The following is a 27432-nucleotide window of genomic DNA, read 5'->3' on the forward strand; positions in this document are numbered from 1 at the left end:
CCCCTTAGAAGAACTTAGAACCCCTTAGAATATTCAATTGGGCTTGAACTCTGGTACTCCTGGGCTACTTTGTATTCATACTTTTGGGTTCTTAGGGTTCTCAGTATTGTCATGGTCCGCTGCGATGCTGGGAGGGCAAGGAAAAGAATTCTGGGGGTGAGAAGAAGCTGCATTTCTCCTTGCAGGAAGAAGATAATTCTCCCATAATTGATGAGAAGGAGTATGGGGGCTAGTTCGCTTTGTGGGTGCCAGTTTGTGGGGGAGACTGAAAAATTGGGGAGGCAGAAGTCAGTGAAGAGCCGACATTGGAGGAGCAGGAGGGTGTTTTCCTCATGAGGGAGAAGGGGACAGCCACAACAAGCACCATGGAGGATGCTCCTGTCAAGGTGTGTGGCTTAGAGGAAAAAGTGGTCTCCACCCAGCAGGGCAAAGGTACAGCTGAGGATGAGGGGGAGGTCTGTCAGGAGGAGGCAGAGGGGGAGGACCAGCCTGTCGAGGAACTGCCACTGGTGGTGGTTCTACAAACACGGACACCAGTGCACTTCTACACAAGATCACCAGCATTTTTCACACTCCAATATGGAGGCAGGCTGTGTTGGCGGCCCAGGCTCTGCCTTTTTCTCCATTAGTTTTACTTCAGCACCCCCTTACGACCAACGCCCACACGTTGCGACCTGTTGTATTGCAACCTCCACGCTTCTCTATATGGTAGACGACGACGATCACACCCTACCATTAACGCGGATTGGCTGACGGAGGACAGAGACAGCTCTGAAGGTCTCGCGCCTAAGTTCCCTCACTACAGCAAAAATATTGTTTTAAGATATAAGCAGTGGGTGAATATGCCAGATAGATTAAGCATGCAATAGATGAGACATCCGGGTTTCTCTCAGTCACTAGACAGATGAGCGACTCTAATGCAACATTTGAGCAATGTATTGATCAGGCTTTTGTATATATTTCTCTATGCATGATCGTGTGTGTTGAATCAGGTCTAACACACATCTGTGTGATTTGAAACTCGAGAGCTAGCCGCTTCCCGCAGAGCAGCAGGCCAAATGCAACATATATAGGAGTGTGGAGCTTTCACTTTATGACCGATATGGTGGTTTATTTGCCCTAATACCCGCACCAATACGAGTTTTGGGTGACAGACAGGATTTTCAAAACAAGTGTCCCAATAGAAGTCTGTAACACATGCCCTTTCAATTCCCACCACGCAGGCAATCTCTGCCAACACCAGCAACGCAACATTGGGGGTAAGCCTCTAACCAACTATTGCGGGTCCAAGAACCATTTAGGAAGAGTGAGAACAATATCAGTGCCCGTTGTTTGTAGTGCTGCGCGTTGTCCCAATTCCACTTATAAGAGCAGCCAACGGCCCCAATCGCACCATATATTTATATATATGAGAGGACTCGAATCCTGATGAGGGTTGTATATTTTTGCTTTTGCAGCTTCTGTGCACGGTCTACAAACATTACCTTGGGCCGCGTGTAATAACACTATGGGGTAAAGAGTGAGCAGCGATTGAGCACCTCGCCCAGCCTACCCACAGATACACACACTAATATAAGTGAGTAGTATATCCCCCAATGCAGGACACTCTGCTTAGTGCGCTGGTATGGCCTTGTGGCAAAGCCCCTGGTCCAACTATAGAGGACTAGTAGTCCAGTGCGGTTTTGAAATTACTTTGGACTACTACTTCCATCAATTCACATGCACAATGTTATTTTACGCAATGTTGTATATAGGAGGCTACCTGTCCAAGGCCGCCCCCTGGCAGTCTCTGGCCCAAGACAGGCACTGTGAGGCCTACCTCATGGATGTGACCACCCTTGCAGTTTCCAAGTTTTACCAGGTATTCACAATTTTATTTTGATCATGCAAATTTAGGAATGCAAATTTAGGGATGCGAATAGTGGAGCTTGGCACCACTTTCTCCTATCTTTTACGATGCAGGCAGTTAACATCTCTTCCACTATAAGCAACATTTACTATGCCCTGAAGAAGGCTGGGCTTGCCAACAAAGACAGAGCCATTTCAGCCGAAACTCGAGGAGGCAATTTTTCTATGGGAACTGATACAAGAAGTTCCATTATTATTTTCCAACCTGACCAATGCCGCTTCAATCTGCTACACAGGCTTCTGAATAGTACTAGGCATTTCTTTGCACTTCTCTATGACAGACACATTAAATACTGCCATTGGTTTGCAGTACCCCATAATCATTGGTTTTCACTATTTTTGCTTTTCTTGAATCAGTTCCATTTGTACTGTTTTTTCTTTAACTTGATACAGACAGCCATGTATGCTTTTCTCTTGCATCACGGTCTCTGTGCATATAGGTGATGTGTTTTGATTGTTTGATAGACTGATTGATTGTATGCGTGTGATTGAGAGAGTATGCATTTTAGAATGATGATATGAAATTCTAAAATACTGTATTTAGACATGGTGGTCATATTTGATTATTATTTGATGTTCGTCTTTTGACTTATTAATCACGAAAAAAGTAAAAATACATCTTTTTGGAATTTAATATGGAATTGTCTTTACTGGCATCAAAATGAGTTTAACCAATGTGGCAGAAGATCCTCTTTCTTTGCGGTGCTTCTACCCGAGGCAGGGGAGAACATACAGCTAGAGCGGGAGATGGTGGAAGAGGTGTGTCATGCACAGGAGGAACCCCAGGAAGCGACAATCTCAACCTCCTACAGAATCCACATGGTCCTGCATGTGGGACTATTATAGCCGGCAAGACTGCTCAGATGGTTGAGCCCTCACTGCTGCACTCTGTGTGTGATCTGCAGGATGCAGGTTGGAATACGGGCAAAAGGCCAACTCAGCCTTTCATCCGTCCGAGCTTGATAAATGAGTACCAACTTTGGTTGGGTGATCATTGCATGTAAATATGTTCTGGATACAATGCTATAGCAAAAACACTATATAAATAACAAATCATCATCATGTTGCCCTGCCACCAGGGAAGACCATCAGGGGAGAGGGGCCTGAGATTTTCGACATGGCAGAGGGCTGTGAGAAGAAGGTGAAGCTGGAGAAGGAAAGGGCAAGGGCCATGCCCTACGGAAGACGGCCATGAGTAACGACGGGCGGCAGTGGCACAAGGAGGTGTACCAGGCCTACGAGTCCTCTGTCTCCATGAAGGCTCCTTGTAACCATGCAGCCACCGCTGCCCCCTCCCGTTGCGGTGAGGAGGAGGGGCAGAGTAGAACATCTAAGGGCTGAAGTGCAGCACAATGGTTGGTGACCAAATCCCTGCATCCATCCAGCCTACCCATTTGGTGCCAGTGGCATGGGGCAGTGTTTCTTGAGGCAGGCCCCCTTTACTGGCAGCAATCGAACAAGTGGGTTAGAATGGTGCCCCACTCGCAGTGCCTGTATTTGGTTAGGACCTCCTGGACTACCGAATGAGGCATGACGGTATCTATTGCCTTTATTGCAGGGAGTCAGTTAGCTGGGGGATCTAGACAACACAGGGTAGGGTGTTGTTCCGGGGGATGGAATGAGGCAGCAATTAAGGAGCAGGGAAATTCTCGATCCACTAGAGTAGCACCAGTCTCTGTATAAACCATGCCCTGTTAAAGAGCCTGAGAACCTTAGTGGGTGGCTGCATTATTTTAACGGGCCTGAGAACCATATTGGGTGTCTGCACTCTGGGCCTAAGAATCTTAGTGGGGACGGAAGCCTGTGGATGAGTCACAGAAATTAATGGGTCACTGTGCTCTGTGGAAGAGCCTGAGAACATTAGTGGGTGGATGCACCCTGCAAAACAGCCAGAGCACCTTAATTGGTGGCTGTGCCCTGAGAAAGACCCCGAGAACCCTACTGGGTCACTATGCTCTGTAAAGTAGCGAAAGAACCTTAGTGGGCAACTTTGCCTTGTGACAGAGCTCAACAGCCTTAACGAGTGGATGCTCCCTGTGAAAGAGCTTGAGAACATTAATGGGTGACTGAACCCTGTGAAAGAGGCTGAGAATCTTAGTAGACGGCTGCACCCCGTGAAATAGTCTGAGAACCTAAGCGGGCAGCTGAACTCTGCAAAAGAGTCCAAGAATTTTAGTGGATGGCTGTGCCCTGTGAAAGAGCCCAAGAGTCTTAGTGGGTGGCTGTGTCCTATAAAAGAGCCAGAAAACATCAAAACATCAGTGAGTAGCTGTGCCCTGTGATCGATCCTAAGAACCTATCAGGTTTTGAGCTCACCTTAGGTTTACTGCAAGGCAGATCTGGCAGTGATTGACTGCTGACTGCGCCCGCTGGTTCTCCGGGTGCAGGAGTCCTGCAGATAGGGGCGAGCTTCTCCGGTAGCCCTATTGCCTGCTAGAAGCAATAGCCAGACCAAGGAAGCCCCAGAGTAACTGCCAGGAAAAAATCCTTCATTAGATGGGAAAAACCTGTTTCCAGAATTCAAAAGGTTGAAGTTGAATTTCAATTTACGTTGCAATTTTGGTATAGCAAAAAGGCAGAGCAATTTTGGAATCAATCCAAGAAAACAAGGCAGAATAACGAGACTGGAGAAGGAGGAAGTTTTTGAGGAAACAATAGGGAGTTTAGAAACGAGAAAAAATTATTGAAGGAGCGCTGGGCTAGCATTTACCTAGCGTTGAGACGCGGCGATTGAAGGGCAATCAACTGTATGTGTACCATGAAAACCAGAAGAACAGGGAGGATGCCGGCTCTAACAACTAGACCGAAGAAACTGATTTCTGTTTGACGCATAATTTGCCATCTTGGGAAGGAACGCTGAGTGCAGCAAATGGAGTGAGGGACGCAAATCAGACCAGATGGACCAGGGGCGGAATTTCATGACTGAACCTTAGCCGGTAGCTGTGCCATGTGAAAGAGCCTAAGAATCTTACTGGGTGGTTGCGCCCTGCAAAAGAGCGTCAGAAGGTAATTGGCTGGCTGCACCCTGTGAAAGAGCTGAAGAAGACTAGTAGATGGTCATAGCCTGTGGAAGAGATTGAGAACCTTAGTGGGCAGCTACCCCCTGCAAAAGAGTCCAAGAACCTTTAGTGGGCGTCTGCACCCCGTGAAAGGGCCTTAGAACCTTAGTGGTCGGATGAGTCCTGTAAAAGAGCCTGCAAACCTTACTGGGGTTAAACCCTGAGTATGATCCCGAGAGCCTAAGTGGGTGGCTGCACCCAGTGAGTGAATCAGAGAACCTTAGTGGGTGGCTTCACCCTGTGGGAGAACATGAGGATTTTTGACAAGTGGTGTGATCATAAGGCCAAACAAGAATGAATTCAAAAACATTACTTGCACTGTAGTCAATAACAGGAGCAAGGCAGCAACTGGTCGGGACCTCGCAGTCACAGTCACTCCTACAGCTATCCATTTCCAAATCACACACAGCACAACTCTGTTCTGCTGTTCAGTGTCTGGCATGTGCCAAGTAATACATCATCACCATCATCAAAGCTGGTGTGTTGGCTATGGATAGATGTCATTCCATAATCTTCTGCAGTGAAGTCACTATTTAGTACTATAAATGTCAATTGTTGAACATGTACCACTGCAAGTCTTCTCCTGCAGTTAAAGAGAACAGCCCCGCCACATTAAAACCCTTTTAGACAACACCTTGGATGGTGGGAAGTGTAGCGATTCCATAACAACTCGCACCAGTGTCGTTGGCCAGACGGACTGCTTGTTGTACCACTACTTTAATGGGTCATCATCCCTTCCCACAGGTGAAGTGAACATTAGTTAAGCATCAAGAATATGTGGAGCTGATAGTCTGCTGTCTGTTCCTGCTGGTGATCCATCTGTATGTCACTGTGGAGGGTGTCCCACAGATACTCCTCTCCATAGGCTGTGCCTGCATTGCTCGCAAAGCTTCTCTACAATGAATGTGGCAAAACCCTGTGTGTCTCCTCATGATATTTGCTGCAAATCTTCCTCCACTGAAATATGCATTTGAAAACCATACACTTTTACTTTGAAACATGGGTCAATAAAGGGAGCCAGAAGCTACTTAATTTTACCTTTAAATCCAACTACGCATGGATCACCAGGCGTGGTTGAAAGCAGGGCCATCACCAGCTGTGCTGCATTGGCATCACCTGCAAAGGCACAGGCCCTGGCCATGGTTGAGCTCAAGCATGTGCACCAACGGGGGAGCCTCACTAAGGGATGGATTGTGATCGCTAACCAGCCAAGTGGCATGCAGCAGTCACTGATATGGTGTACAAATGCCCATTCTACAGCTCTACTATCAGTGTTGCAGTAATCTGTGATGGCATTGCACTGCTCAGAGAGCCTGTCCAACATTGGCAAAGAAGGGTTCTAACAGGGCCCACTGAGGTTTTACAGATTGCAGTGGCATCAGATGCAGACTTGCAGTTTGTGCAGTTTGTGCTCCTATTGGTTTATAGAGGAAGGAACGGCCACTGTGTACTGTGATGACCATGTCATCAACTCTCTGACTACTGAACTACATGGCCATGGTGAAGTGGACTTTTTGCCCCACAGATTGGCTGTAGTACCCAACCTATTGTAGCCATAAAGTCATTGTACAATTCTGGTACTGCTTTGCGAGAGAAAAAATGTCAGCTGGAAACTTCCCAGTGGTGATCAACTTTTCCGATAAGCTGCCAGAATCCTGGGTTTTTCCACAAAAAAGTAAGGCAAGAGATCTATTTCCAGGATCATAACCAGGTTATCATTGAGCAGGTGCTGGCTGACATGGGACTTGTCATATTTTTGCCATGCCCAAACATTCCATAACGCTGCCCTGAAGAAATGAGGTATTACTGCTATGCACCGCTGGAGTACTGGGGGTAGAGCGTGGTGTCCCACCCCAAGCACGTATACAACTGAAGTATTTTCAAGGATTATTGTGCAGACCAGAGGAAAGCTGGTTTTCTATTGGTATGCAGAGGGATGCACCTTGGATCTTTTGACTTCTTCCCATAACTGAGCATGGTGCTGAAATATCTGCGTTTGCATAGTTGTGGTACCCAAGGTGGTCCCCGACTTCCTTCAGCACATCGTTTTCTAGCAAGTGTGCAAGTGGCCAGATTCAGTTGCTGTTTATTCCCTGTGAATTTCTCACCAAAACAATGCTTTGGTAGTGGGTGTTTTGTAGCGGGCTAGCACTCAGGCTGGCTTCATCTGGGTGTGATGGTGCTGGCAGCAATCTGCTGGTGCTACATTATGATGTGATGTTTTTTCTGATCTGCAACAGGAAGGCTGTTTCCGAAAGAGGCTGTATAAAGGTTGGGCCAAGCTTTTCATATAATACAGCCTCTGGGTCTGTGATGTCATTGTCCACTTTCTCCTCCATATCACTGCTTTCCAACAGCAATGCTCATTCCCGCATGGACTCTGATGGAGCATAGCACCAGCAATCTCAACATTATTGTCTGACCTATTAATGGATGGGGGCAGAGGAGATAGTGATGCAGGAATTTCAATCCCCTCATGTTGCTCAAGCACTCTGTGCTGTTATTATCTTCTGCCACTGAGACAGTGCACGATACTGAAAATGTAACCTCCTCTGTGGGTTTTGATGGATGTTCACTTTCGTAGTGCAATAGCTGTGCATTTTCCTGTACTGGCACTTGTAATCCGGAGTGGCTTGATTCAGTGTGTGTGTGGAATGTGAGTTGGACAATAACTTCAACTGATCACATGCAATTCTGGCATCATCAGTGCACCCACCAAGTTCTGCATTAGGAGTGTAAAGACCCGCTGAATCTTTTCTGCTCCCTCTGAGCAAAATCGCATGAGCATGCCTCCCACACAAGCTGCCCACAGGTATACATGACTGATTCCTGACTCTTCTGCAGCTCCTCCCAGGTGTCACCTGATGGCCTGTGAGTCGGTACGACGTCCATTCATCAGCGTTTTTTTTCGCTGCATTTTTTGCCGCAGATTTTTTATGGCATAAACCCATCAAAAAATATTGGGGGGTGGGTAGCGTGATATAAGGTGTTGGGGTATTATGGGACTATATCCTAAATAGGTGGGAAGGGGGGCTTGAGGGGGTATCCCCCCCAACAAAACAAAAAAAAGTGATTAATTTTTGCGGAAAAAATGCAGCGAAATAAAAACAGGCGATGGAATGACATAGAACCTGTGAGTCACCCACCCCCTAAACCTTTCCTGCTCCCTCCCAGAAAAACCAGGCAAGATTGCCTCTCTCACAAGCTGCCCTCAGAATTTCTGGCTCTTCGCAGTCCTCCTCCCAGGTGCCACCTGATGGCATGTGTATTGTCTACTCACTTCAATAGATGGAAATTGATGGACATGTCGTGAATCTCTGTTGCTCCGTCACAACAAAATTGGGCAGGCGTGCCTCCTTCACAAGCTGCCCTAAGGAATTCCCAGTTCTTTCTACTCCTCCTCGCATCTGTCACCCATGAGCAAAATCAGGTGAGTTTGCTTCTCCCACAAGCTGCACCAGGGTTTCCCGAGTACTCCCGTGCTTCCTCCCAGTTGTCACCAGATAGCATCCACTCACTGTGTCTGGGCAAAATCAGGCAAATGTAGCTCTCCCACAAGCTGCCTTCAAGGCTTCCCAAGTCCTCCAATGCTTCCTTCCAGTTGTCACCAGATGGCATGTGTCTCATCCACTCACTTCAAGAGACGGACACTGACTAATGTGCTACCCACCTTCCTGGATCTCTCATGCTCCCTCCCAACAAAATCAGATGTGTGTACTTCACACTAACTGTTGTGTCGCTCTCCAATGCCCAAAACATAGTTGGTGGAACTTGTGCTTTTCACCCAATCCAAATTACTGAATGTGTCAGACAGCTCTGCAGAAGCAAACCCAACCCTAAATCTCACTCTCTGAGTGGGTCCCAATAACTCCTCAATAACTCACTACCTCTCCCTAACATATTCCTACAACGAATGTATCCCTACTCCAGTTTATTAACTCTTCCCTAATTATACTAAGCTTACCTCAAGCAAAAACCTCCTAACTCTGTAAAAACTGGCTGAGAATGAATAGGAGTCACTCCAATCTCATGTCCTCCTTTAAGCTATGTGGTCGAACTTTGGACACACATTTTTGGAAGTGTGTCCTAAGGTCATCCAGGACGAATCACCAGAAATTCATGAGATTTGAGTTTGTTCAGGAGAGCGTGCTCAGGCCTAGTGCTCGCATAACATCATTCATTGCCATGCACTCTATTGCAGTTTTGTCATTGCACTCTTTGCTCCTGTGTCTGCTATAGCCTTCGGTGCCCTTTGCTTAAATAAAAGTAGCAACATGGCTTGCAACACTACATTTTCCCTGCACATTCCTAGATCTGCCACTGAACTAAGGATCTACTGCCAGGCATAATACAGCCACGAGGGTCTGACCATACAGAGTGTGATCTTTGGTCTAACACAGCCATATGGCTCTGCTGTCAACTTGGCATTATAGAGATGTGTGGTTCTATGCATAAGTAACTTGCTGGTTGGAATAGCACAGTCTTGTGATTCTGTCCATACAGAATATGCTGCTAGGTATCACACAGCCGTGTAGTTCACACATTACAAGGTATGGTGCTGGGACTAGGAAAAACATGTGGTGCTATCCTTAGACAGTGAACTCCTCAATTAATCCTTCCTCATACAGTTGACTCCAAAATCTAACACAACGTTGTACTTCTTTCTTTAGTGTGTGCAGTTTTGTCTAATAGGCCTGATTGATCCTGGCCACACACATTGAGCTGATTCATCTGATATGGATTTTTCAGACTGGATCAAACAAGGTCTTGTCCAGTTCTGTTCACCTACTTTGCTTTGCTTTAACATGTGCTGCTGGTCTGTTCGTGTGCACTGAGCCTGTAATTCATAACACACATTTCCGGTTCTCTCTCCCCCCCTAGTGTTGCATTGATAACTTTGAAGAGGTCATCAAGCTGCTGCTAAACCATGGTGCTAACGTGAACTCGAAGGACAATGAGCTGTGGACGCCGTTACATGCTGCGGCCACTTGCGGCCACATCAACCTGGTGAAGATCCTCATCCAGTAGTAGGTGTCTCATCCTTTCAGAGCTACCATTTCTTACTTAGGTCCACTGCTTGGCCAATGTGTCTTCACTCCCTCCTTACATCCGGGCTCGATTATCTTGCCTGTGTGCTCACCTTCCATTTCCTGCTTGGATCCTTAGCTCTACCTGTCTGTCTTTCGCCATGTTCTTGCTCAGCCTTATCCTGACTCTCTTTCCTTATTTAATCTACATTTCTATGATGTGTTTTCCTTTGGGGAGGGGCAGCTGGTCTGCATTTGGCATGTGGGCTTTTTTTCAGAAATAAGGGCATATTATTAATGCCTGCCTTAAGCAGGTACTAACCAAATAATGATTTCTCCTGGTGCAAATGGCCTTAAACATTTCATGGTAATACATGCATTTCATTACCCCTTTGGACAGCCCCCACATTGGCTGTTGAGGTACTGTGAAATATAACAACACTCAGTGACTTATCTATCCCAGGGGTATTGATATATTTTGAACTTGTTTATTCTTAAAGTCTTCATTCGGTTAAGTGGCATCGATGGCTACCGCCAAAGTAATCCTAATTATGTAAATGTAATGGCGTAGGCAACTCCTGCTTCTACAATCCGTAGCCCAGTGAATTATAAAAATTGAAGTTCTGTTTTTATATGACAACCAGTCTTACACATTTCAAATCTAGTGGAAAAGACTAGAATTCAAGACTTGGTTATGCACTTTTCAAGTTGCCTGGTTCAAACCACAAATGCACCTGGTGGTACCAGCCTTTTATTTTCTGGTATATAATGTCCATATCATCACTAAAAAATGCTCCTAAATATGAACCACGGGTGAGATGACTTGGGGGTCTGAATTGGTGCTGCAAAGACCATCAGAGTCTCAGCAAATACAGCATAGGTTTCTAACTGTGGGATTCTGGCCCAGGTATTGTTTCCATTACTGTTTTGTCTTTCTGTAATCCTCCTGTTCCCGAAAGGGTTTCACCGTACAAGAGAGGCGAAGGAGACTGGGCCCATTTCAGGCAGCATGCAGACACAGAAAACAGGGCCTTAACGAAAGCCTAGTGGGTAGCACGTGGTGTATGTGCTTGCCTATCACCTGGGGCCAGCATGCACTAAGCAAGTTCAAAATCACAGGCTCTTTCCAGAGCCTATAAATTAAGTACTATTCATAGTGATAGATATGGTACCTAGGCTTTAAATTGTACTCGTTCCGGACACTGATACAGTATGAGTCGGAGTGGAATGGTAAAGTCGTCCAGTTGCCCTGCCAGATGTCAAAATTGTTGGCTGTGTACTACACATGTTTACTTACTAAGATTCTATACAGCAAAGGTGCTACCCGCCCTGCTCTATGGTGTTGATATAAGGTAATTATCGGGGAAAGTCATTTGGACCAAAATAGAGGGAGACATTTGAAAGATGGTGTCGAAGTTACCTCAGAGCCTGCTGATAGTACACTCCATGCAGATGCACGCGAAGTGTCATCTTATTTCACCTTATAGACTGACAGTCACCATACAGGAAACTTCCTTGTATAAGGATATTAATGCCTCATTGGAGAGGTGGATGAGTCCATTTTTGTTGAATCTAAAGAACTTGGTGATCAGAGTTCTGAGTGAGTGCGACTGCTCCAAGGCAGATCTTATCGCCAATCCACTGGCCATCAAGAAAACGCGGGTCAGATGGGTCTGGATCCGTACTATTGAAGGCATCTCCAAGTTAGTCCTGGCTAAATCTCTCTGCCATTTTGATAAACCAAGAGGCTTGCTGCCCAAGTACCTGAGATACTTTCGTAACTTAAGGTTTAGACAAGAGTTTTTAAGATTCCGTCTCAAGTGATCGGTACGAGTTAGATTTTGTCTTGCCACAAAATGTGCTCAAGAGTTGTCCATACTCGTCTTATTGTAAAGAGGAAGGCACATAATCTCTAAAACATATTAGGATTGAGTGCAAAGGTACGTGGGAGACGAGAGTCAGACTGTTGGGTCGTTTTGTGGCACGGGAGGACAGTCTATCTTCTGAGATTTTTTGGGAGAGATTAATTGCGGGACATGAAGTTCAGCTCACTACGTATGTTATTAAAGTATTACAAGCATTGGGCTTCATAAAAACATAATCGCCCTTTAGTTAACTATGGAGCTTAGTTAAAATTAGTAAATGGGGGTTCGTTCATTGCAAAGCATTAAGGCATGGGAATTATTCTCGGGGCAAACACTGGTTAAGGAAATGTAATGAAGAGCAGGGAAATGTTAAGTGAATTTTAACTTTATCTAATTTTATTCAAATATTAATAGATGTATTTTTTGTATATAATTGTTTTTATAGCTAGATGAATTTGCATTGTGGCTTTGATATTATGCTGTTTGGTTTGTGAAAAGTCGATTACTTGGTTGAAACACAAACATTTATTTATTTTTTGTAATAAAAAAAATAATGATAGATATTATTGCAGAGCCTAAAAGTGGGGTGATCCTGGAATGAAAGGCTGTATGTAAATGTGATGTTGTTAATGTCATTAACTAATTAAAGGACAACTAAGCAGACAGACAAAAGAGAGTTGAGAAAAAAGAAAGAGGAAAATCGATTAAAATAATGTGACCTTAAAAGAAACATGATGCAGACATTGTCAGAAAATAGAAAGACAGGGATAAAAGAAAAGTGAAGCGAGAATAAAGGGGAATTATGCCAACTAAAGGGAAACGAATTCTGACACAGTGGAAAGGAAAAAAAGTCAAAATGAGGGAGAGAGAAAAATGATGGACAGGAGAAATTGGTAGGAGGGTTAACGGAGAGGCTAAATGAAGGTGGGGTGAGGAGGATGGAAAGCGTCAGATTTTGAGGCAATAGATCTTGAGGCACAGATGTAGAAATATATAAGCAGGAGAAACAGATAAGGCAATGATCATGGTATCCTCCATAAATACATGTGATTGGAGGCTCTATCATACATATGTGATAACTCAAGTTGTTAAATCCGCGAGTAAACTCTCTTCCCAGCTGCATTTTATCAGCCCAAGCATGATTTTTGCTGACCTTTTTTCCCCAGACTCAAATCACCATGATGTTTGTCTGTCATCATGATATGATGTGGGGTTTATAACGCGTCTGAACACAAGTGTTTCTAGGCGCAACAAGACATGGGAGGGTAGACAGAGGGAGGGCAAGACAACCGATCGTACAAGGCCTTGTGTCATACGGATCGTGCAAGTGCGACAAAAGAAGTGCAATGAGAAGAAGAGGGGGTAGTGCAAGGGAGAGGAATGAGAGGAAGTGCGATCAGCACAGCAAGACTCTGAGAAAGTGCAGCCAGGGCAGAAAGGCTTTGGGTAAGTGTATGGAGGCAGGGGGGCTTTAGGGGTTACAGTTGCAGCCCCTAAGTGTGCAGTAGGCCAAAAGGAAGTGAAAAGGAACACTGGTTGTGGAGGGGCCTGGGACACAGTGAAAATCTGAGGGAACCAAGAAACCAGTAGGTGCAGCAAACAGGTAAGTTCGCAAGGAAGGAAAAGAGTGAAGGCAGAAGGGAGAAGGAGGGTCTTGAGCTGGTTCGGAACTTCAGGTGGCCCGGCTCAAGTCTGAGAGGAGCGGGAGGACGTTCCAGAGAGAGGCACCTGCAGAGGAGAGAGATCTACCCCCACTCTCTGTCTGCAGAAGCATCTGTCCCTCAGAGAGCTGGAGGTAGCTGAGCAAAGTGATCTAGATGGAAGGTATTTCGGAAGAAAGAGTTGGATGTAGTGCAGGCTCTGGCCCCAGAAAGCCTTGTGGATGATACAGAGGGTCTTGAACTTGATCTTTGCAGCCACGGGGAGTCAGTGGAGATATTTCAATGCTGGAGAGATAAAGTCCCTGGACTTCAGGACAAGGATAAATCTTGCACTCCTGCCTGTTCTGGATTAGTTGCCGGGGGCAAAGAGTAGAGGTAGTTATATTGAGAAAGAGGCTGTTGCAGTAGTCCAGCCTGAAGAGAACCACAGTGAGCTTCTGGGGGAAGTGAGGAAAGGTAGAATACCTCTGAGGAGGTGCAGCTTCAAGTGGGCCTTTTTTAGCAAGGTCCGAGATGTGAGGAGAGAAGGAGAGAGTGGAGTCGACGATGACGCCAAGATTTTGTGTCTCACAAGAAGGCGACGGTAGAGGGCCCAAGGAGGGTGACCAGAATGAGAGGATGAATGTGGGATCAGGAGTCCCAATGATAAGGGTATCAGTCTTACTGGCATTAAGACAAAGATTGTTGGAGGTGCACCAATTCTGAGTCATGGATATACTGTCAGGAATGAGCAAGGGACGAGAGGAGACTGAGGGAAGCCTGAAAGAGAGGTGAGTGTCATCTGCATAACACTGAAAGTTAGAAGAGAAGGTGGAGATCAGGTGGCCCAAAGGAGCGTGGGTTTATAGAGCCCTAGGGGATACCACAGGTGATGGAGAGAAAGGACCCAAGTTGGACCTGGGAGGGATGGTCCAGGAGGTAGGAGGACAACCATGCCAGCGCCTGATCCCTGATGCCCCGGTTCACGCAGAGTCAGTTGATCAGGGTGCCGTGATTGACCATGTCGAAAGCAGAGGAAAGGTCAAGGAGGATGAGGACAGGGGGAGAGCTGGAGTCAGGGTTACAGACCAGATATTCGCAGGTGATCAGGAGAGCAGTTTCCATGTCTCTGAAGCCAGACTAATGGCCATGGAGTCAGCCAACAGATATGGTGTGGAGAGTTAGCTAGAATATGGGCAGCCTCTCTAGGAGTTTGCCCAGGAAAGGAGTGATAGAAATCGACGATAGTTTTCTGACAGGTAGGATTGGCAGAAGGCTTTTTAAGGAGGGAGTGCAGAAGGGAGTGCTTGAGGAGAGAGGGGAAAGATCCAGTGGTGAAGAGTGATTTCAGAAATCGCCCAAGGCTGGAGCAAGGGTGTAAATGTGGTCCTTGGTTGTTTTGGAAGAGCAGCGAAACACCTTTTGTGGACTACACTTTCATAGATCTGACTTGTCCAGAAACATTGTTAGGTGTTGTCAGAGAGAAGGAGGAAAAAGGTAGAGGACAGGGAGAGGCGGTCAGAGGGGGGCTGAGATAGGTAGAGGAATAGGAAAGTGAGAACAGGATGTCCTGGGATTTTGTGGTGAAATGAGAGGCCAGCGCCATGCAGAGGGCCTGGGAGGGAATAGGAGATGTGGAGACTGCAGTTGGGTTGGCCAGCTCCTTGCAGATTTTAAAGAGTTTGGCTGTGTTGTTAGATGCCGCAGAAACACAGGCTTGGATATGGACCCTCTTCTTGGAGATGACAGAGAGTCTGTATTGCCTTTGGAGCAGGCGGCAGGCCAGTTTGTCAGATGATGCACCCAAAGCCCTCCACTTCCTCTCAGCCACCCTGCACTTACGTTTCAGGGTGACAACGTCGAAGTCATACCAAGAGTTGCACTTGGAAGTAGGCTTCAGGTGGATTCTCATGACAGGGGCAAGGATGTCCAGAGTGTTGGAGATAGTAAGATGCAGGTTACAGAGGGCTGTGTCAGAGTGTGAGTACGCCACAGCAGTAGGAGGGACAGAGAAAGTAGAGGCAAAGGCTTCCACTGACACTTGCATCCTGGGCTAAATGACAGAGAAGAAAGGAGGCAGTGCTGGGGTAGGCTTTGCATGACAAAATGTTTCAGGTGGAAGGAGAGCAGAAAGTGGTCAGTTCAAGAGAGAGGAGTGGTGAGAGGGTTAGAGAGAGGGATGTCTGAGTAGATGGAACATCCAAGGTTTGTTCGGCAGAATGTGTCTGACCAAAGGATAGGATGGAAAGGGAGAGGGAGTTGCAAAGGTTTGCAGAATAGCCCTGAGGAGGGATTAGAGACATCCGTCTGGATGTTGAGGTCTCTGAGGAGGAGAAATTGAGAGGTAGAGGTAAGGAGATAAGAAGGGAGGTCAGCCTGTTCTGAGACGAAGAAGGTGACCTGGCCAGGTGGCCTCTTTGATGGTGGTCACAGTCAAAGAGAGGTCAGGAGAGATAGAGAGCCTGCAGACCAGGCATTTAAGGGAGGAAGAGGCCTCCGTAGGAATGATAGAAGCAGGGACCCATTCCAGAAAGATCAGGGGCACTCCACATCCAGGCCGGTTGGTTTTGGGCACAGGGAAGATCTTGTAGCCCTCAGGAAGGAGAGTGTCAAAACTCATGACAGAGCTTGCCGTGAACCATGTCTCAGTGGGAGGAAGGAGTATCCAGGCCAAGGTCTTTGAGGAGGTGGAAGATGTCAGAGGATTGTTTGACAGCAGAGCGAGAGTTAAGAGTAGCGACGTGGAGCAGGTTGCCACATTTTAAAGACTTCTGGGGTGGGGTACACCCAGCAGAGGTGGTTGAGGGGCCAGAGAGTGGTCAGAGGCAGTAGTTAGAGGTGGCATAGGGGCCAGAGAGGCTGCGGAGGAAGAAGGAGGCAGAGGAGTTAGAGAAGTGTTAGAGGGAGTAGCAGGAAAAGGGAGAAAGTTGATAAATCGTGGGAAACGCCTGTCGAAACTGAGGAGATTCGTCTGAGAGCCATGGACCAAGGTGGTACCATTTAGAGAGACATTGTTGATGGTTTTGGAAGAATGGAAGGAGGCAAAGAGGACCTCTCACTGGGTGCCACCATTAATGGGAGAGGAGGATAGAGGAGAGAGACCATATGAGGGGTCCATAGGTCTGGAGAGGGAACAGCAAAGAGAATGTCATGAGAGTCTGTCTGGAGGCAGCGCTGATGTAGGTATAAGCGATAGGGAGGCCTGGGTTGGAGACCAGGATATCCCTCTTTAACTTTTTTCCATCCAGTCTTAGTGAGAGGGATAGAATAGTAGCTAGAGTAGCAGTTTGAGAAGACAGGAGAGATTGAGAGCACCATAGAGGGTACGAGGAGGAAAGAAGGGAGATTGAGGGAGGAAGAAGCACATCCGACAGCTGAGTACCACAGGAATCACCAGGGGTAGGGTTCACACTGAAGGAGGAACAAAGGAGGCAAAAAACAGGCAGCACACCACAGGGGAATGAAGGAGCAGTGTGGACGGAAGACAGGGGGGATAGTGCACTGTAAAGACGGCTAGATTTGACTTTCCTAAAAAGAGGAAAAAAGGCCTAGTTTTAACAACAGACAGCAATGCAAATAAGTGGTGCGATGAGAAAGAGAGTTATTAAATGGGGCGGGTCAGTTTAGTGGGGTGCAGTGATTGCTCTCTCCCTGACACTCCACACTTCCTTTAGTAGTAGTAGCAGGTTGACAGCTGCAGGCTTCTTGCTTCCCCAGCTGACACCGGCAGACACCTTCTAGAGCTGCTTCTACTGGAGCTGTCCTTTGCTCAGGGTCCTTCGCGAGGGGGCTGTCTGGGCAGAGGGGCTGTGTAGGTGTGTTCAAGAGACAGTCATGCCGGCTTTTGAGCGGCATCACATTCCTCTTACTGAACATGTGAAGTGCTTTTCCACTGGGAATAAGGTGGCCTTGTGAGTGGTGGCCAAAGGTGTCCCAATTCAAAAAACATGCAAGGATGCAATTTGGACCTCTCATTCCACCTTTGTTCTTTGTTATTCATTGAATTTGGATACTAGTCAGAAATCAGCTGCTTGTATACTCCAGACACTCATATCAATGTGTGTAGGCAGAAATTGTGATGACAAAAAAAGTGTGTTAGCAGAAATATTGGTGACACAAGTTTTTACTTGCCCCAATGTCTGTTGCTCACAGGCCTATAAGTAATGTCATACTTATAGGCCTGTGATAAAGAGGTGAGCAAGAGTTAATGACCAAATTACTTATTTGTAATCTTCATTTCTCCGGGTCTAACTCTCCTTCGCCACAGTCCTCTTCCCTGTCTCCCTCCCTATTGGGCCCTGACTTCTTAGGTGATGCTTGCTATACAAAAGGAATTTATAGAGATGGGGCAGACCTTATAGTACATCACACCAAGGTGAGGTGCTTAAAAGCCCAAACAAATAAAGAAAACACATTTCTGCTAGTCTTTGTCATAGGTGACTCAGCCTCTTACTCAAAGAACTGTGAAGGAAATATTTTACTCACATGATTAGGGCAAGTGAGTTTGCAAAGAATTGTGGGTAGTCAGATGTGCTTGAGCAATACATCAGCATACCAACACTCCTTTTACAAACGTATCCTTCCATTGGTAGGCACATGCAAAGGGGAAGCTGCACCTCTCATTTGAATCAGGGAAATTCTCTCTTTTTTGCTTTGCACGGCTTAATAGTCTTGGCGGCGGTGCTGCTTTTGGAGTCATTCTGATTTTTAAACCAGCAAACAGGGACATGTCTTTGTCTTATTTTTGATCTTGGGCAGGTGCTGGCACTGACCAACCCATAAAGCCTAGCGCCTCGCTGTTAAAGTCTTTCAGGCTACACACAATTCTCCCCCTTGGAAAAGATCAACGCTGAGACCCATACACATTCACTGAAGGTACTACTGTGAAAGGTTTGTAATGCACATATGAAACAACAAGGAGCCTGCGAGATTGCCACGTTTGAACCTGCAACCAAAGTGGACTCGACTGCCGAAGTTTGGTCCGGAGTGAGCCGGGGCTCGGTGAGTAATCGCAACCATAACCGGTGGCCCTAGCCCTAGGATGGCCTTCTGAACCTCTGCCCCTTCAGGTCAGAGATCAGAAATCCATTTTAACAAAAGGTACTTGCTTCCATTATATAAGATAGGTCTATGGCCTTTTATAATTATCACTACAACAGTCACTATGTGTCCTGGGGAGGAATAACTTGAAATGCCTTCACTAGTGTGCAACACTGGATACCTTCAGTCCTATCCCACTGCTGCCACCAATTTGTTAAGACAGATTTTTGAACTCTGACCCAGACTTCTCCAGTTCAGTTCACGTTTCTGACAGGTTCAAATACAATGATCAGGACCTCTCGACACCGTGTAGATTCTGCATAGCAGGATGCGGGGTAGAGGGTGTCCCAAATGCAGCGGACGTGCACAGGTTGTTACCACAGCAGGGCAACACAGCAGCCGCGTTTACTCTGGTCCAGGCGCATTCGTCTCACTTCAGACCTGGGAATGCCAAGTGTACAAATTCGGTGTGAGGGTGCCGTGGACACAGAGCAAGCAGCAGACCAAGTTTCGAGGGCTTCCCTGAAACGGCGGCGGTGACAGAGCAAAGCATCCTGCGTAAACTGGTCAGCCCACTGGTTGGCCCAGGGACACTTCCGAAGAGGCTTACTTGCAGGTTTTGATGAAGGTGCTGGAAATAGTTGATCCCACTATTCCAATGGGTCGAAGTGCCTTCGCAGACCTTCTAGGATGAGCAGATGCAGAGGGGTCTCGCAGGACGACAGCAGTTCAGGGTGCCAAACCTTCAGCAGGTCCTCGACTCAGCTTCTTGTTGCAGGATACTTGGCTCCTTATCCCTTGTTCGGTGTGAACTCAGGAGATCAACATGGTAGTGGTGTTTCCTGCCTCCTCTTATCCAAAGCTCCCTTTGCGCCAAAACGGAGAGGACCCAATGCGAGATCTGCTCACAAACACTCACACCATACGTGGACCTATCACGGACCACGGTGGTCCCAGGCATTCAAGACACTCTAGACTCTCTGGCACCCAGGATGTGTATTGGGACCAGACATCCCAGCCCACATCCTGGAGGCACACACAAGGCATGCAGAAGCCCGCAAAAACGTTGTGTTTTGCGGGAAAGTGCATGACCAAATAAGGACTTCCCCAGGTCGGCTCGACCTGGGGGAAGGTGAAGGGGCAAGGCGGTCAGCAGACAGGACAAAGAACCTCGTGGCATGGCCATTTTGGGAGCCAGGCCACCTATTCGTGCCATACGCGGTAAGCGAGGATACATGGCAAAAAAGGGTTCAAAACACAAGGGAAACAATAGCTGCCACCAGTCCCGCCGTGACACACTTGCACAGTTCATAATAAGTCCAGCGAGAGTTTCTAGGGCCTTTGGAATGACTAGAGACCCAAGGGCGCGGTAATGTAAGTTACGATGCACTCTTGTTTCATGTTGCCCAAAAGCTGCAACATGAGGAAAGGACTAAGGGAAACAAAGTCTCCCAGTACTGACTGTCTTAAGGGCATGTCAGTTTCCCCATAAGAATTGAGCGAAATGTCAAGGACGGCACTCTATTAAGAGTAGCACAAGACACCCAGAAAGGGTTTGGGTGGTTGTGCCAAATAAAGTGGACAGATAAGTACACACACAGCAGAGAGGAAAGAGAACAAAGAGTAGGCCAGAGTAGCAAGGGAAAAAGGTACAGAATGAATTCCCTCTTGGGGTGTATGCAGATCTAGGAAAAGAGTATTCCACGAACCTTAGGAAATACTCTAGCCTTCTACACAGTTTGCTATAACAGAGGCCCACGCTGTTTGCTCATGGCTTGGAACAGCAGCTATGGGTGTCTGTAATGTAGAAGCGAAACAAGGGAAGGGGCAGAGGTTGACTGATGGGAACCAACAGACAAGCTCTGTACAAAAGGGTCTACAAACAGTACAAGAGAAGATACTACAGACAAATCCAGGAAAGGAGGTGATAGCAAACTAGCAGAAGGAAATGAAGGGAAAGTCGTGTAACAGGATAGGATAGCCGAGGACAGTAAGGAACAAGGTTGAGAGCTCAGAGGAGCAGGAAAGCAATGAGCAAGCCCACAGGAGCAGGGCTGTAAGTTAGAGAGCCCAGATGAAAAGGGCTTAGGGCAGCAGAGTAAAGCAGGCTGCACGGTAAGGAACCCAGAAGGGCCGGGCGGCAAGGAGTGGGCCCTGAGGGGGCAGGGCCGCTGACCGTAGAAGGTAGCAGAGGACTGTAGCGGGCTGCTAGGCCGAGAACCCAGCGGAAAAAGATAGGTAGTAGGCAGCAGAGCGTGATAAGCTGCAAAGTAGGAAGGCCAGAGGACAAGGGCCGTAGGCAACCGGAGTGAGGCAGGCTGCAAAGCAGGGAGCCCAGAGGACAAGGGCTGAGGCTGGAAAGCAGCAGAGCGTGATCAGCTGAAATGTAGAGAGCCCGCAGGGCAAGGGCGGAGGCTGGAAGGCAGCAGAGCGTGATCGGCTGCAATGTGGAGAGCCCGGCAGGGCAAGGGCGGAAGCTGGAAGGCAGCAGAGCGTGATCAGCTGCAATGTGGAGAGCCCAAAGGAGCAGGGCTGTGAGGCAGGGAGCCTGGAAGGCAATGGCAGGAGGCAGCGAAGTGTAACAGGCTGCAAGGCAGGAAGCCCAGAGGAGCTGGACTGAGGTAGGGAGCCCAGAAGGCTAGGGCTGTAGGCAGCAGGGTGTAGCAAGCTGCAAGGCAGGATCCAAGCAGGAGAGATGGTAAACAGCATACAAAGATCCGTAGAAAGATGCGAAAGGTGGAGGAAGGACTCTCAGATGCAAGAGGCTGAGCCACTGCAGGCAGCAGGCTTTATACTGCCTAGCCCAGCACAGAGGCAGGCTAATTGGTTGCACCTGGCTAAGCACACCTGCAGGCAATCGGCCACCTCCCTTTCTGTTCCTGGGCTGGTGGAAGCAGGGCAAGTCCCTAGGGCTTCTGGGGGTGTAGTTCCTTTGATAACCAATAGGAACAGCCAGGAATCGATGCTTGTAGCCAGGTGCATTGTGGTATACGTAGTTTGTTGGAAAAAATAATAAAGCACCAAAGTCTCGCAAGTGGGAAATAAAGTTCCCAAAGTAAATATAGATGGATCCAAGAGTTTGTTGTAAATAAATGATAAACAAATAGTCCATATTGAGCGTAAATGGATGCGCCCGTGGCGCAGGTGTGACAGTATGCCCCTCTCCAGGCCCCTCTCCAGGCTCCCCGAAGACCGACCTACAGGAAGAATGTCTGTCACACCGTACAAGAGTCTTAATCCAAAAAGGCACATCATGAAGCACCAGAAACGGGTTGCAAGGTGAGAGTCCTGAATGACAGAGACAGTACCAATGTTCTGAACTTTTGATGTAGAAATCAGAATAGACGAAGTCCTTGGAACACAGACCCCAACTGTGTGTGCATGAAGAGAGGAACTGCGAAAAACTGCTGCAGGCTCCATGATAGATTTTGCTTTGACGGGCAACAGTATGGTGCTGGAAAGTGGAGCCATAGGTACAGCAGAGTTGGTAGCTTTAGGAAGGTTTTCCAAGACATCCGGAGCAGCAATGACAACGTTAAGGTGAGCCGCAGAGAGTTCAGGAGTCACAGCGGTGGTTTTCCCATGATTAGTAGACAGTTCAGAGGTTACAGCAGCAGTGAGATCTTGAATGGCTGTAGAGAGTATCAAGGCTGTAGCAACTGGGTGTGTGGGTGCCATGAGAGAACCAGCAGGCTGGAACGCACCTGAGACTGGTAGAGTAGAGTCTGGCAGTCTTAGTGCTATAGATACACCAGCAGGAACAACTGGAACAGTAGTCTTAACAGGGAAACCCTTCGCTGACTTTGCAACAGTTAGCATGGCGGATGAGGGATCAGGAAGAGAAGGTGCTGCGGGATCAGGTTGTGTAGCAGAGGATTCTGCTGCAGCGAGCACAGCTGCAAAGGAAGTAGAAATCTGGGCATCGGGAGCATCAGAAATAGCGGTAGCTTCAGGAATCACAGTAGCTATAGCAACCTCAAGATTCGCAGCAGGGACTTCAGGTGTCTCAAATGTGGCAGGGAGTTTAGGAGCCATAGCAGCAGGAGGATCATGAATAGCAGTTGGAAGTTTGGGTGCTGTAGCAGCTACAGACAGTTCAGGTGTTGCAACTACTGGTAGATCGGGTACCACAACCACTGGCGATTCAGGGGGTATCGAAGAAACTGAAGATGTTGATTGCTCAAGAGTGTTGTCTGATAGCACAGCCACACTTTGGCAAGCCCCGCTTGCCAACTCCGCATGCTCGGTGTGAACTGTGCCAGTCTCTTCAGCTGCCGTTGTCATTTCAGAAGAGGTTGTAAGTGTGAGTACTGGACAATAGGCAAGGGTGAGGGCGGAACCATCCTTTGACTCAGAGGGATCTCCAATTAGAAGGCCACCCTTGTTTTGTGGTGTTATGGCTGTGTGAGTGATTTGAACCACCGGAGGAGTTAATTCTTTTCTGTCAGTACAACAACCTGAGTTACTGTGGCTGGAAGATGAAAGAGCTGTGTCAGTCTTTAGAAGGGATACATATGCTACATTTAGGTCTTCCATCTGCTTGGTATAAGTCTGTATCCTTTTCTGCGTGGCAATTCCAGGCCTTATCATGTCGATCTCTAAAGATAAGATGTCAGGTGTTGGACATAGTGTCAGATGGTCTGGTAACTTGTGTCCCTTCATAAGATTCTGATAATGCAAATAAACAAAGTCATCATAGAGGTCTTCGGTCTTTCTTTTAAGGCGTAGGAGTTGTTCGTGTAGCAGGTAAGTATCATTTGTTTGATCTAAAGCTTCAGAAGCTGGTGTGGTAGAAAATTCGGTTGCAGCAATGGGAAGACTGACCTTAGGGTTATTGTGGTTAGTAGATACTGTGGAAGCATTTAGACAACCAATGGTTAGTATAGGTCTTTTGTACCCAGGACCAGATGCACAAACCTCAGGATAATGACTGCCTTGTCCTGTCAAATAAGGTTTTCCAGCATTCTGGGGGGCTTGCCAAGCTGATCTTGCGCATATCACTCTGGCAACAGCGTATTCTGGTTTAGAGTCTCCCACAATGAGTGATATATCCTTAGCTGTTGCGGTGTTAGAAGGCTTGTCAGAAGACGCAGGAAAGTTTTTCACTGTTTGGTCTAACAAGATCTGTAAGAATTCATTTTCTTGCTGTAGCTCTGCAACAGATAAGGACTGCGGATCATAGTCGCAAATGTCATAATAATTGTACATGGAAGAAGGGTCAGCTAGCCAGTGAGTATAGTACCGTGCTTGTAAATCTTTGTTTAATAAGGCAAGACTGTCCTTTAGACTAAGGTTCTTATTTGCTGTCTTTAGGGAAACCATAGGTTTATGCAAAGGTTTCTTAACTCGAAAGGAAAGCATCTTTGGTCTGTGTGTGCCTTTTCGGCCTATGGAACAAGAAATGTTTTGCTCTTGCATTCTGTCAAGGACGGCACTCTATTAAGAGTAGCACAAGACACCCAGAAAGGGTTTGGGTGGTTGTGCCAAAATAAAGTGGACAGATAAGTACACACACAGCAGAGAGGAAAGAGAACAAAGAGTAGGCCAGAGTAGCAAGGGAAAAAGGTACAGAATGAATTCCCTCTTGGGGTGTATGCAGATCTAGGAAAAGAGTATTCCACGAACCTTAGGAAATACTCTAGCCTTCTACACAGTTTGCTATAACAGAGGCCCACGCTGTTTGCTCATGGCTTGGAACAGCAGCTATGGGTGTCTGTAATGTAGAAACGAAACAAGGGAAGGGGCAGAGGTTGACTGATGGGAACCAACAGACAAGCTCTGTACAAAAGGGTCTACAAACAGTACAAGAGAAGATACTAAAGACAAATCCAGGAAAGGAGGTGATAGCAAACTAGCAGAAGGAAATGAAGGGAAAGTCGTGTAACAGGATAGGATAGCCGAGGACAGTAAGGAACAAGGTTGAGAGCTCAGAGGAGCAGGAAAGCAATGAGCAAGCCAACAGGAGCAGGGCTGTAAGTTAGAGAGCCCAGATGAAAAGGGCTTAGGGCAGCAGAGTAAAGCAGACTGCACGGTAAGGAACCCAGAAGGGCCGGGCGGCAAGGAGTGGGCCCTGAGGGGCAGGGCCGCTGACCGTAGAAGGTAGCAGAGGACTGTAGCGGGCTGCTAGGCCGAGAACCCAGCGGAAAAAGATAGGTAGTAGGCAGCAGAGCGTGATAAGCTGCAAAGTAGGAAGGCCAGAGGACAAGGGCCGTAGGCAACCGGAGTGAGGTAGGCTGCAGAGCAGGGAGCCCAAAGGACAAAGGCTGAAGGCAGCCGGAGTGAGGCAGGCTGCAGAGCAGGGAGCCCAGAGGACAAGGGCTGAAGGCAGCCGGAGTGAGGCAGGCTGCAGAGCAGGGAGCCCAGAGGACAAGGGCTGAGGCTGGAAAGGAGCAGAGCGTGATCAGCTGAAATGTAGAGAGCCCGCAGGGCAAGGGCGGAGGCTGGAAGGCAGCAGAGCGTGATCGGCTGCAATGTGGAGAGACCGGCAGGGCAAGGGCGGAAGCTGGAAGGCAGCAGAGCGTGATCAGCTGCAATGTGGAGAGCCCAAAGGAGCAGGGCTGTGAGGCAGGGAGCCTGGAAGGCAATGGCAGGAGGCAGCGAAGTGTAACAGGCTGCAAGGCAGGAAGCCCAGAGGAGCTGGACTGAGGTAGGGAGCCCAGAAGGCTAGGGCTGTAGGCAGCAGAGTGTAGCAAGCTGCAAGGCAGGATCCAAGCAGGAGAGATGGTAAACAGCATACAAAGATCCGTAGAAAGATGCGAAAGGTGGAGGAAGGACTCTCAGATGCAAGAGGCTGAGCCACTGCAGGCAGCAGCCTTTATACTGCCTAGCCCAGCACAGAGGCAGGCTAATTGGTTGCACCTGGCTAAGCACACCTGCAGGCAATCGGCCACCTCCCTTTCTGTTCCTGGGCTGGTGGAAGCATGGCAAGTCCCTAGGGCTTCTGGGGGATGTAGTTCCTTTGATAACCAATAGGAACAGCCAGGAATCGATGCTTGTAGCCAGGTGCATTGTGGTATACGTAGTTTGTTGGAAAAAATAATAAAGCACCAAAGTCTTGCAAGTGGGAAATAAAGTTCCCAAAGTAAATATAGATGGATCCAAGAGTCTGTTGTAAATAAATGATAAACAAATAGTCCATATTGAGCGTAAATGGATGCGCCGTGGCGCAGGCGTGACACGAAAGCCCAGAGGAGTGCGGCGGAAGGCTGCGCTTCTCTGGCAAAGTCTAGATCAGGGTGTAAAACAACAGCAAAAAGTTTGGGGGTTGCCACATGGAGGGAAAATTACATACAAGTATGAAATCTAATAATTCCTAACACCTTTATGACCTTAAATGCTTCTAGATCAGAAACATTGAGAAAGATGTGCACTGAGAGGGGTTTACCTGCTCAAGGTACAACATTGGAAATGATCCAGAGAATCATGGAATGGCAAGAGTTGCAACTCAGTGCCATAGCTTCTGATGAAGGTGCAGAAGGAGGTGGGGCTGCTCCCGCTGACAAAACTGACAGTTCTGCCGCTTCCCTCCTTCATGGAGCCCATGAGGATGTGGATGATGTAATGTCTAATGTTTCCTCTGCAAGCTCTGATGCTGAGGCCATGCTGGAATTCAAGAAGCAAGATCTGCTGTTTAGGCAGAAGGAGCTTGAATTCCACATGGCTAAGCTGAAGATATAGCAGGCAGAAAAACAGAAAGACAGGGATTGCCAGTTGGAACTGGCCAAGCTTCAAGTTTCAAATGGATCCAAGGGATCTGGACATGGGTCTGGGTCCTCCTCTCATCCAAGACTTCCTAAAGATCTGCTCAGTGTTTATGATGAGAAGAATGACATTATGGACTGGTTGAATGCACTTGAGTATTCATGTGAAGTTCAAAAGGTTGTAAATGCTGATAAGATTTCATGGTTGCTCAGCAGACTACCCCATTCTTGCTGCAGTGCTATTATGGAAATGTCAAAAGCTGAAAGAGTAGATTTTGCAATATTGAAACAAACTCTCATCTTAAAGTTTGGGAAGACTCCTGCCCAATACTTGAAGAGGTTTAGAGAGTACAAAAAGAAAGAAGGAAGTACTTGGGTGTCATATGTGACTGATTCTTTAAAAAACTTGACTGGCTGGGTTGAAGGCTATACGGCCTCCACATTTGAGGGTATGATATGTCTTGTCATGCTTGAACATATTTTTGCATCTTGTTCCCATGAGCTTAAGCAGCATTTGGCGGATTAAAAGAAGTTAGATCCTAAGAAGCTAGCCATAGCAGCAGATTTGTGGTTGTCACATAGGGTGACTCATCCTGGAAAGCAAGAGGAGGGTAAAAAGACCAAAGATAAAGAGGGTGGGGATCTGATAAAACTTCCTCCCAAAAGAGCAACAAAAAGAAAAATAAGGGTAAGCCACCAGAGAACACACAGGGTATTGGAGGTTATCCTCCAACACAGAACTCTGGTTACAATAAGCCCCTCTATGTCCCAAGACCCAGTGGATCTTGTGTGGCCTGTGGAGCAAGTGACCATGTGAAGGGGACCCCAGATGTAAGGTCATAACGTTGGAGGTCCACTCTGCTAATCTGGCCTTCTCCTCCTATGAGGAAGAAGAGATTACAGGGGCATCCTTCTCCTCAGACTCCTTCCCCAGTGGGATAGATTCTGAGGTAGTTTTAGTTTCCCTGTGTTCCTGGGAGCCTAAAGTCTGAGAGGCTTATGCTAGGATTCCTGATAATACCAAACACTACTTTAAGGAGAGTGTAGTGTGCTGATTAATGGAGTAGATACTCCTGCCCTTAGGGATAGTGGGTGTAGCAGAACTGTAGTGGATTCTACCTTGGTAGACCCAGAGGAAGTTGCCAGAGCTCTTTTGTTCCTCACTAAGTTGGCTGACGGCCCACCGCTCAAGT

General features: G+C 47.4%; 1 protein-coding gene across 3 annotated transcripts in view; it reads left to right on the forward strand.

Annotated features, from left to right (window-relative positions):
* The window catches only part of PPP1R16B (protein phosphatase 1 regulatory subunit 16B), a 507009-nt gene that overhangs the window by 311367 nt on the left and 168210 nt on the right, over window positions 1-27432 (forward strand). For all 3 annotated transcript variants that reach the window (XR_011304470.1, XM_069652371.1, XM_069652372.1), the window contains exon 4: window positions 9849-9994. Coding sequence is in view for 2 of the 3 variants with exons in the window: in XM_069652371.1 (XP_069508472.1) it covers window positions 9849-9994 (146 nt within the window). In the remaining variant the exon portion in view is untranslated. The remainder of the gene's footprint in view (window positions 1-9848; window positions 9995-27432) is intronic.

Source organism: Ambystoma mexicanum, chromosome 3p (assembly GCF_040938575.1).
Source record: "Ambystoma mexicanum isolate Mex_15411 chromosome 3p, UKY_AmexF1_1, whole genome shotgun sequence".
Taxonomy (NCBI): Eukaryota; Metazoa; Chordata; class Amphibia; order Caudata; family Ambystomatidae; genus Ambystoma; species Ambystoma mexicanum.